Source organism: Arctopsyche grandis, chromosome 1 (genome assembly GCF_051622035.1).
Source record: "Arctopsyche grandis isolate Sample6627 chromosome 1, ASM5162203v2, whole genome shotgun sequence".
Lineage (NCBI taxonomy): Eukaryota > Metazoa > Arthropoda > Insecta > Trichoptera > Hydropsychidae > Arctopsyche > Arctopsyche grandis.
The window spans coordinates 39,032,033-39,044,738 of NC_135355.1; the positions used below are offsets into that span (position 1 = coordinate 39,032,033).

Here is a 12,706-nt window from a genome sequence, read left to right on the forward strand (position 1 = left end):
TTTTGGCAGTGGTTTAACTGTGACGTACATATGTATGACGAATCGAAACGACTATTACAATACAGCGAGCGTTATCTCAGATAGATTACCGATATTATATACATATATGATTAGATGTTTTGAAAGTGAAAAAAATAACTTTTATAACTATTCAATGGAGTTGCAAAGGGGCGGTAGAAAGCCGAGTACGGATAGCAAGGTGTCATCGCTTCGATCTTTCGATGTAACTTTTAATGATTTCGCTAGTAATTAAACTCCTCTAGCTTCATGTCGGAAACATTAACTTACTTCAATGTTAGCTAAACCTAGTATGTGTATACGTTAGCTAAACCCCGTATGTATTCGTATATACGTTTTGGCAGTGGTTTAGTTGAGACGTACATATGTATATCGAATCGAAACGACTATAATACGGCGAGCGTTATCTCAGACAGATAGAATAGCGATATTATATACATACATATATGATGAGATAATTTGAGACTGAAAAAAGTAACTTTTATAACTGTTCAATGACGTAGCAAAGGGGCGGTAGAATCCCGAGTATGGATAGCTAGCTATCATCGCTTCGATCTGACACAGGATTCCGTTGTTACTTTTAATGATTAAACTCCTCTAGCTTCATGTCAGAGACATTAGCCTACTTCGATGTTAGCTAAACCCCGTATGTCATTAAGATATCACATCGAGCTGAAGAGTGGAAATGGTTCAAAATCAGATCAAAATTTTTTGAAGGGCATAAATGTCACTGAACTAACACAGTGAAGCTAATAAGAAATAATAAATAAGAAAGCTTGTAAAAATGAAGACCATTCAACAATCGATTCGTGCATACATACATATCTCGATTCATACACACGTGACCGCACATGGCACGATTTTCCTTCGCTGACCAAATGAGATCATTCGCTTTCAAATTCAATTTTTTTTCTACGCCTGTTCTTTTTCGTGTGGTAATTAACACGTCTCGTACACACTGGCGAGATCGATAGCCAATAAATTAACCATCAAATCCTCGAGCCATCATCACGACTGACTAGTTTGTCCGCTCTTTGAGGATCCGCATATCAAGAACGCCGATCGGGGATGTCTCATTATGACACATTTTCGCCTATCACAGTTCCGAGTTATTCCATCGATTCGAGTATCTTATCTTCAGAGATTGTGACGACATTAGAAATCTTTGTAGTTTTTCCTTTTCCGAGTGGAATTTTCTCTTCTTTTTAAGGAGCGTTTGATTGACAACTCCTTCCACTAGAAAGTCAACCTTGAATCTCCGATCTCAGTTGTCGTCAGTTCAAGGCTTTTGATTCGCATTTTTTAATGATGTAAGCAACGGGTCGTAGTATGTATGTAAGTCTCGCTCGATGTATCCATCTGTGTGTGTGTGTGTGCTTGTAAAAATAAGACGAAGAAAAAAAAGGAACTGGTTTTGCACAGAATCTCAAAACGAGCCTTTCACCGTTCGAGCAATGACTTTTTAACCATCGAAGTGCCCAGATGATGGAAAAGCGTTAATAGTCTCGCACATATTTTCGTTTCGCTTTGGAAAAATCGACAGCCGAAGTTAATTTGCCCGTTTACTATGAGCTTGCTAAACTCATGAAGTCATGACAATGCTTTTTTAACCTTGGAAAATGGTACACTGCTTTCAAAATTGCCTTTGCGTCAATTCGCTGCACTAATCAGCTGTTGCGATATTGTGGAGTAAACTCGGTCGCACTATTACAAAATTTTACTCCACTAAATTACCAAGCGTTACCCGGCCTACATCTACACCTCAACTTACATTTGATTTTACATAAATCGCGTCTATCGCAACGGCTATATTGTGTATCAAATACCAAAGAAATTCGAGCTATTTGCCGTCGTATTAAAAGGATCAGATGTTCGTATACTAAGATTTTTCCGCTATGGGAAAAGGAGGATTCGAAGAAATAATCAAACGGCTACCATGATAAATATGCATCGTAGGGTCTTACCAGCACCAGCAATTATGTAGTAAATAATAGTATATTTACTTAAAAAGCAGGTAAAATTAAAAAAGGAGTCAATCCGTCTCGATGACATACATACATACCAGGCCTGATATAACTTGTCCATCATATGATAATACGGACTCAATTCATCATACGATTTCAAATTATTGCCATTGTCACTTCTGGCATCTTCGCTTACCGTATTTTAAATAAATAAATAAAATTTATATTTTCTCATGATGGCATTATGTCATTTATTACCAATGGTATTAAAATTGTACATATGTATATAAATTTGAAATCATATTCAAATAGTGGTGACATAGTTTTGCACGTGTAAAAAACGCTAACACGCCTGATCCATACTGTCACGATCCAGGGCAAAACTGACCCCCTGGAGTGTTTTCAGTGGTATTTTATCCTTTTATTGACAGTGATCAAAAGGGTGATTCTCATTTTTACATACCTCCTTTCCGTTTCACCTACGATTATAATTCAGGAATTTTTGCCGATCTTATCCGATCGTTTTCATACTTTGCCATATTGCTCATTTTGGTCATCAATATATGTAAGTAAATGGATCCTCCGCCATTACGATGGTGCAAAAATATCGTGTAAGACGCGTTTGAAATTTTAATTTCTGAAAAGTGCCTGATGTCTATCCAGTTTTTAGTTTTATACATAGATGGCGGTAGTAAAATAAAATTATTGGTATTTTTATGCAAAATAATAATTTTATATACAAATTACAGAAGAGGTATGTTTTTAAAAAACTTTTTTTTATTGTGTTTTATTTTATTTACATATGTTCTTCCATTATGTCATTGCAGATTGCCCCTGAGCGACACCTATGGTATTAAACTTATACATATATAAATTTATAGATTATCAATTTGAAATCATATTCCAATAGTAGTTTTTCCAATTCGATGGGGAACTGTTTCAAATCAGATAAATTGTCAAACTCTGATCGACTTGGAGTCATAAATATCCAAATATGACCAGCAGCACTACAGAAATACTTCCGAATAAATTCTTTTCAATCGAGGTCAACCCAGGGCTTGAACCCAGGAACCTCTCGGTGGTTAGCATCAGCTCAACCACCGAGCTATGCTATGATTTTCAGTCGATATATTTCCAGTCCATTTTTAAATATAATTCTGACAACTTATGGCATCTGTGACAACATCGAAATTGACTATGACAGCTCCAACTCTTTCACATCAATCCCAGAATTGCATCGTGCAAAATTCAGCAAACATTTCAATCACAATACGTCAGATTATACAAACCAATGTCAAATTCTATTTACATATATGTTAGTGTTTCAATGAGGTTCTAACCAAATACCAGAAATCCACCTGTAGATACGAATATATGCCTACATAAATACAGGTAGAGCACAATCGCAAAGGTCGCGTTGATATTATGACAGGTAATAAAAATACCCGCACTAGAACTGTCCTCAGCTAGCAGCCTTCCGATAAGATAACCATGACTATTTACATACGTGCGAAGTGAATTTATCATCAATGGTGTCCCATTAGTTGTTCAAGTGTCGAAATAATTGACCAACCGCGTGTCGGTTTTACAAAATTTCCCGTTGCATTTCATTTTCGTCATTACAATATTGAACCTTGCTTCCGGCTTGGACGTAGATAATTTCGTTTGACATTTCATAAGATACGCTTCCAATTATCTCATATGTTTGTACACCCGAAACGATGGGTAACTATCTGTAATCAGGGCTGTGGAGTCAATTGTGAAGAATTTATTCTTTTAAAAATATTTTATATATGCGTTCTTAGAATCATACTATCTGATTGCGATATGAAATTGGGTTTGGTGCAAGCGCTCGACAATCACCAGACATACTGAACGACAGATAAACTGGACGGCAGCTTTAAACGCAATTCTCGTCTTCTCGAATGATAGATTGCACATCAGATGACGAGTAACCTTTCGATGTGCACAAATGCAATTATTAAAATTGAGTTGGATCTTTCTGGCGAGTTTGATAAGGCAAGCTTTGAATCTTGCCTTGCCTTGAAATTCCAACTCGAGATTTTGGCTGATTCGAACTCAGAATCGATCGCTGATCACGATTTTATGATCTAGAAAAAATGTGTGTGTGTGTATTTTGGGGATTTTTTGAACACCGTTATTCCTATCGAACTGAAACTTAGTATCGGTTACTGAAATTCTTATCGATACGACATAGATTTTTTTCATATTTTTAAGTTGACCGGAAATGGTACCTTCCCTTATAGCTGTCCTATTTTTTTTTAAGTTTTTGAATTCAATTATCTCTCAAAATTCTTATTGAATCGGACTGAAACTTTTTTACATGTAATAAAAATTATAAATTTTATACCCCAATATTTTTTAAATATTTTTTCCTAAACCGGAAGTAGTACTTTTACTCTAGAGAATTTTTAGTGTTATATCTATAGCCCGGCGCGACCCTGCGCCCCATTGTCCATTTCTACTGTGAATTATTTTTTTGCTCTCTAGCTTTGTAGTTTGCCCTCTTTCCTAGAAAAGCACCGTCCTGTGCCGAAGACTACTTTTAAGTAGAGACCGGAATTTGAAGGGGCTGTTTATTGTTCAAAGATTGTAAATGCATTGTTAAAGGTTTGCCGAACCTTTTTTACAAAGGATTTACAACAATGGAACAATAGGCGACACGTTTCCGGCCCCTTCAGATTCCGACCTCTACTAATAAGTAGAGATCGGACCGGAAGCGTACGTTGCTTTCATTGTTAATTGTTCGCTGTGCTTTGTCCAATTTTATGAAGAACTTTTCTTTTGCACTCTAGCTTTGTAAATAGACCCAAAACGCCCTGATTCCTAGAAAAAGCACGCTTCCGATCCCACCTCTACTTATAACACTTATAACCAAACTTAGGCGGCGTGGATGCTTTAACCCACAAACAATGTTTTACTATTGTCAACCTTTTTTTTGCTCTCATGCTTTGTAGGACAACAGTATTGACAAAAGTTCAATATTTTGTAGAGATCATTCTAAGCGTTCCTTTTCGATAGTATTGCAGTTCCCATCCGATGTTTAGTTATCTCAAAAAAAAAAAACTCCGAAACTTGTGCAAATTATGTTATGAATGGATCATTCCATTCATAAAAGTTTTCTCGGACATGCTTTGGTCAGGTTCCAACTTTTTTTAAGACTTCGCAACCCTGACTCTGAAATGCATATTTTAAATTGAAAACAGTAGATTACGTAGGATTTTATCGGTGTTCATTTTTTACATATGTATATACCAGGAAGGCCTTACAGGTAACCCTCATACGCCTTCCTGGCCAATTACAAACATTGCAGCATTTTTTTTTTACTATACAAGTCGCTGAATTTCGAGACACTGAAAAACTCGCAAATCAACGAGACATCTATGAATTGTACATTAATCAATCTCAAATAGTGGTGACATAGTGGGTAGGAAGGATATTTAGCCAATTTTACCGGGAACCGTTTCAACAATGAAATCAGAGAAAATTGGCAATCTCTGATAGGAAACGTTCGACGTAGAGTCACAAATATCCAGGTCTGACCAGCAGCACTACAGATATACACATACAAATTATTTTCAATCGAGGTCAGCTCATGAGATTGAACCCGGCGCCTCTCAGTGCTAGGTAGAAGCTTAACGACCGAGATATGCTGCTGGCTGTATGTGTGTACGCTCCCGCGCAGCGCATCTGACGCTGACGTCACCATTTCAAAGTCAAGTTCTCAATATCAGGAGCACATGTTAGACGCTCCACACCCCTCTTTTCCCCGCTTCCGCTTATAGCGGAAGCTTAGAATGCACCCATTGGTCAGAATGTATCGTCGTTGCTCTAATTGGTCAAAGGTTTTAGTCCACGTGGACCATTTCACGCTGTATGTACATAATAAAAAAGTGTTTTGATGACAAAAATGACTGCACAGCCCTATTATCCTATATGATGCAAGAGCGTTGACCCTTTATCTGCGGCTGCCCATCGGTGCGAAACTCCGATTAATAAAACAGTCATCTGCGCTTCGGCGTAACGATTTGGAAAAAGCGCGGGAAAAACTGCGATCATTCACACAATGAAAACGAAATAAAAATCATTCGTTACGCTTTTTGTTTCTCGTGTACGTGTGTACGCGTTGATTGCTCACAGCAATACGCAATTAGTTCTGTTGAAATCATTTTGTTTTTTGCTACTTTGATTATTCTTTTCAATCATTTTGAATTTTAGTATCAATGGCGTTCGATTTCCGCTCTCGCGCCGCCTTTCGCTCGAATCTATTCCTCTCAAACTGATTGATTGAATAATTTACCAATAATTGCACATTGTCAGTGAAATCGCGAATGTGATTTACTCGAGACTGAATAATTGCGAAATTGCTCCTTGCTGAGTTTATAACTTTCTACGCAAACGCTAAAAAAATATTTTTCACACATTCTTTCGATATCACTGCCGCATTTTTATCTAATCTGGCTGTTTATTAAATTATCGTACTCGTCGTAATAAAATATCGTTGATTAGAAATATGTACATATGATTGACAAAGTTCATAGTGACGTACTAAATATAATACATTGATCTATTTTTTTTTTTCGCTGTTTACTGATAGACAAAGTAAATGAACTCCATTTAGAGACAACGACAATGATACACTATATCATTTTTTTTTATATATTGATCGAGGATGTCAAGTATGACGTGACAATGGCCAATAATGATTACGAGTTACATTTGGGAATTTAACATAAACATGACTTTGTACGTCGAGTTTTAGCCGTAAAAACAAGCTGTTAATCAATACTATGCGGCTAGTTGTCGACAACTATTTCGTAATGCGCTTAAATACATAATTATTTATATTTAGGTCAAATAATAGACATGTCCGGTAGTAAAAAAGAAAAAAAAGTATGAAATTGGGATGGAGTGCATTTGGACGATTGAATGTTGTTTTTAAATCAAAAATGCCACTCTGCCTGAAGAAAAACATCGATCAATGCGTTTTGCCAGTGATGACATTGAACACCAAAATGCTACACAAAATCCAATGCACTCAAAGAGATATGGAACGCTGTATGCTTGGCATAACCAGGAAACACAGGAAGCGGAATACGTGAGTGAAAAACATGACAAGGGTAATGAACATAGTGATAGTGAACACGTGGCTAGAAGAATGGATGAAAGGTGGACAAAAGAAGTGCTAAAATGGTACCCGAGAGAATGCAAAAGGGTAAAAGGAAGACCGCAGGGAGGATGGGTAGACAAAATTAGGAAAATGTGTGGGGTGAGATGGATGAGAGTTGCGCATGACAGAAACGAGTGAAAGCGTGTTGGAGAGGCCTTCATCCAGCAGTGGATGGTGAGTGGCTGTAGATGATGATGTATAATAGTGACCAGCAGCATAGCTCAGTGCTTAGCGTATAATGCTTTCAATGAGGGTCTTAGAGAATTGGAGACCTTGGAGAATTTTCCAATTTATCTGATTTCGTTGTTAAAACGGTTCCACCAAAATTGACAAATTATGTATTCACGTTTCTCGAAAATTTGAATTTCTAGCATCTCGAATTTGTTGATTATTGTAAATATGCTACCCACCTACATGTATGTACATATGTATTTCTCACAAAAATTTGCTGTGTATTGAATTTGTCTATAGATATCTATGATATTGTATAAATATAATTGTTAGTACTTATATATTTACCAAAAAAAAAAATGGATTTTCTGTAATAAAAAAAAATATTTTAATATACACACATGTGTACATACATATTTATATAAATTATTCAGTGTAAAAATATTGTATTCAAATATGATTGACACTTCGACTGCAACATATACATCAACTAGACTTAACACTTTAACTATAACATATTTGTATGTTCTTATTTATTTTCATCTTTAATTTATACTAGGAAGGCCTAACAGGTAAACCCAGTGCGCCTTCCTGGCCATAAACACATTTGATACAAATATTATTAGTATTATTCAAAGTACATAAACACATATCAATTAATATCCACAATTTATAAATTTGCAGCTTTTTAAGCAATTCAGCGAAATTCAGTAAACATACATATTAACATTTCACAGACATTTATGATCAAATTTGTAAATTTGCAGCATCTTATACAATTCAGTGAAATTTGCGATTGCTGAAAACGTAAGGTTGCCAATTTCTTGGAACCGTTTCAATGAAAATCAGATAAATTGATAGGAAACGATCAACCTGGAGTCACAAATCCAAGGTCTGGCCAGCAGAAACCAGTGGGATTTGAAACCGTGACCACTCTGTTCAAAGCATTGCATGCTAACCACTAGTACATAATGTACAATACACAAAGATAAATTAACCCTAAAGTTAACTCGCCACTCTCTATGGAATCTACCCAACACTGCCTGTTGCGTATTTAGAGAGTATGTAAACAAGCAATAACGTAAAGAACTCTGATTTCAATTGAGAAAATGAGAATGTTGTACGCATTTAAGTTGTTTGTCACACAAAAATACACTTGCATGTGGGAGAGTCAAATTATAAAAATAGTTCCAACATCAGGTGTAATCATTTATTCAAGCAAACTGCACGCATTTTGTTTGTGTGCCATAATATAATTTTTTGCTCGTCTCCATCACCGGGTGGTCTTCTTCGCAAATCCGTGCACCAAGGTTATGTACATCTCGTTCGACAGGTCGATTAATTTAATTATTTTGATATCGACAACACGTTCTTTTCCAATATTTACCATGTTTAAAAGCAGCTTAGGCTGTCGCCTCGGGAGCCTCTACTTCCAAGTTGATATATTATTAATAGGTATTTTGCATCTTTGCAGGTTTCACCTACGATGGCGGCCACGGTGGCTTATCCAGAAGTTGGCCACGAGCTGGCCGACTATTGGGCTGAATATGACCTGGCACGCCATCACAACTTCTACGAAGAGCCTCAACACTACGAAGGTAATCTCCATTACATATAATCACATCGACCCTAGTCATGAATAATTTTGGGCTACATCCATCCATGATTCCTCCTACATTATCTTAGGTACCACTTAAGCGTCCCTCGTGCGCTTTCAAACTGCATGTCTTGGCTGTTACATCTTCAACCTCTTTCATTGCTTTTTTGATATCACCCAAATTTTTATGTTTCCACTTTTGTAAATCCATCTTTCCGAGCTTACATGCGCATTCCAATTAAATAATATTCTACGGACAAGCTTCTTATACCCAATCTATATCTATATAGATATATAAAAATGAATGTCTATGTGTCTCGAATAGGCTCCTAAACCACTGAACCGATTATGATAGAACTTTCAGGATTTGTTGTATGCATGTCCGGGAAGATTACTGGAAAAAAACCGGGAAATAATTTCAAATCAGTTATGTCAAATAATTTCAAATCAGTTCGCAACCTACGTTGTTAGGGTAAAAAAAACCATCAATTGAATAATTGAAAAAGTATTCTCCGCCTTCTATTGCTATTATTAAACAATAAAAGCATGAAATCCTTATTATAATTTTTATTTCCTACGATCTTATTATTTCGATCTTATTAGTTCTGCTATATTTTTTTCAAATATGGGATACACCGTTATCGATCACTGTCAAGCAATGATCCAAAGGGTCGTTTTGGTATATATCACCGTCAAGCAAGGATAAACAATACTATAGAATTTCAACGAGATCGCTCCAATGAATAGACGGTTCCGTGTACATGTTTTTTCTGTATGTTTAAAACTATCTAAAAAAAACGTCCCATATACCACATCCCACAGCCCGCGCTGTGTGTTCGCGCCCTAAATCGTACCCGTTTAAAAAAGTGTTTTGATGGTATGAACAGACATTTAACGGTTTATTTAGAAAAATAGCTGCTCCATAGAACGAATCATTTGCGCATTAGAATAAAATTAATTTCGCATTAAATTAATATATTTCTGTTAAATAAAAAATGTTACATTTAGCAATATTTTATCTTATTTATATTTTTGTAATCTTAATTATATCTTATTTATACGTTTGATCGTCTTTTTTTATTATTTATTTATTAAAGGGTTTTAGTCTTTTTTCTCATTTTATTTTTTAAGTGTACAAATATTATATTAAAGAAACATAATTTGATGTGTTCTTTTGTTTTATAATCTAATCATAATTTGTTTCTATGTGTTGCTGTTTTTTCTTTAATATATTAGAAAATATATTTTTTAAAAATATAATATATTTTTTTAATTCACACAAATTTTATGAAAAGCTTACGAAATATTTGTTTTATAAAATGCGCATTTAAATTGTCATTCTCATTTCAACTTAAGATCCTACAATTTCTGTGCTACGTGCATACATCTGGTACCCAACACTTTAGAATCTTGACATTTAATTCTCAAGTTCAATTTATCTCTTTATATTTTTGTTATAGCGGTTATTGTACTACTATTTATATCGATTTTTTTTTCTTTCCGAAAGTTTGAACCACATGGAAAACATGTGCTCGCGAATGTAGCATCCTGAGCAAAATTAGCCACTTCTTGAGCTTATTTATTACGACATTAAAACATTTAAAAATAGTCGAAAGCACGTGACCGACAGCTTTTCTATGTCAACTTGTGACGTAGGCCACTAAGATTTCGTCTAATCTGCATTCAAAAGCTCTTTATCTGCGTTTCATTTGCGTTACACATTCAATTGACACTACCCACGACCGCTCCAAAACAATTCAAATCTGATGGCTAATGACTCACAAATACGGTTCGATATGAACCAAAAACGGCTACCGCTCCATTGAAAAGACGTGGGAAATGATCTGGACAACAATGATCACAGCTCAAGTGGTTGTTGCAGGAGTCTGATTTGACACTAAACAGTTCTTCTCAATTGTGGACGCACGCGTGGGAAAAAACTTCTTCTGTTGTTACATGGTATGACAAGAACCACCAGAGAATATTGTGTCATGATAACAGTGACTCTTTTGACCCTACTTCTAGACAGGAACCAGCCAATGCTTTCGCTTTCTGAAGACCAGCTACTACTTCCTACACGCACTGTGCTAATAGCACTTATAAAACTATCACCAGTTTGATCTATCATGAATTTCATATTTTTTAATGTAATTTTTTATCTAAATCTGCCAGCATTTTCCGCATTTGCTTAGCTCACAATTTATTTTATTTTGTAATATGAGATACTTATTTAAAAAACAACCAGCCAAACTTTTGAAACGATTGTTGATAAATTCTATGATAAACTCTACAGTTGACCTCTTATTTTTTTTCTTCATTAATCATGAGAAACGAATTTTGAAATGGGAACTTTTTCAGAAATGCTAATAATTAGTATTCTTAGGGTAAAAAAACACACTGAGTGGTACGTGTTACGTGTTTCTTTTTGGATACTTGTAAACATGCGAAAAAACGGCCCACGTACATGGTGCACAGTCGCAAAAATCACATCCTGGTGTGTTTTCGGTGATATTTTATCCTTGTATTTACCCTTGCTTGACAGTGATCGTTAACGGTGAATTCCATATTTGAAGAAATGTAGGAGAAACATATGCACTCTGCACGTGCAACTACACCCGAGTTCGGTTTGGGGAACACCCGCTGTAACAGCGGCGAGCCAAGGACATGACATTCCGTACCACTCAGTGTGTTTTCGCCCTTATTCATTTCTGCAAGTACGGTTGACGGATCATTGGCCGAACGGACACTTGGCCGATGGACGCTAGGCTGACATTTGCCTGAATGATTTTTTTAATCGTTTAAATTTATCAAAAATATCAAATTTGAATGATAAGTCAAGTTTGATTTTGATTTTTAAATGCTTTTTATTATTACGAAATTATGTTCACAATACATCTTATATCTATTTTAATAGCTACTGATCTACTGATCATTTTCTATTTTACAATTTTAATTTAATTTGGTTAGTAATCACAGTATTATATTATTCTAATGTTAATCTAAAGCATAATAGGAAAAAGAGCTCAAAAACCTATTTACAATCCTTGATAAGTCAAGTGATTTCTGAATAATATATGTGTTTTCATTGGGTTTTAAGTAATTTTGACACACAATAGACTTAATGTACGTCCGTAAGCTTAAAGTCCGTCTACCAAGTCTCGATTCGGTCAAATTTCCACGCATGGCAAATACACGATGCAAACTATTTATGTACATATATCCTAATTATATAATCTATTAGTGAAAGCCTATAATGCACATTTTATAAGACATAGTGTGAAAAAGACATATAGACATTTCAACAATTAAAATTTTACAAATCTAGTAGGGGGCGGAAAGTCAAAAAAATGAGGCTACTGGCTAAAGGCAATGGGTTAGCTGTCACCATCTCCACATTTTTTGAATGTTTAAACTTGTTTATGACAATTAAATTTTACTGTCGAATTGCGGAAACAATTGATATTTCTATCGGGAGCCAAGCCTCGCAAAATGGCAAAGTTTCAAAGCCAACGGAAGAGTTCAGGAAGTCTGTCAGACTACAGTCCCTGACCAGAATATTACGCCACCCCTCTCGAGATGCGTTTGGGTAAATTTGTCACGGTCGTAAATAACTCATTATGGGAACTTTTGGCCTCATTTTTTTTGTGATCTTATCCTTAAATGCAACTCTATTCACTAGTAAAAAATATCAAACTTACTTAACGTACTAGCAACTTGTAAAGGTCGACTAACCAACTTGTAGACATTTTTCACGCTTCAGGAACA

General features: G+C 35.6%; 1 protein-coding gene across 1 annotated transcript in view; it reads left to right on the plus strand.

The window, feature by feature from the left end:
• The window catches only part of LOC143919919 (rho GTPase-activating protein conundrum-like), a 40,061-nt gene that overhangs the window by 13,464 nt on the left and 13,891 nt on the right, over positions 1 to 12,706 (plus strand). The window contains exon 2 of the mRNA XM_077442509.1: positions 8,819 to 8,942. Within this exon, the coding sequence (XP_077298635.1) occupies positions 8,831 to 8,942 (112 nt within the window). The 5' untranslated portion in view covers positions 8,819 to 8,830. The remainder of the gene's footprint in view (positions 1 to 8,818; positions 8,943 to 12,706) is intronic.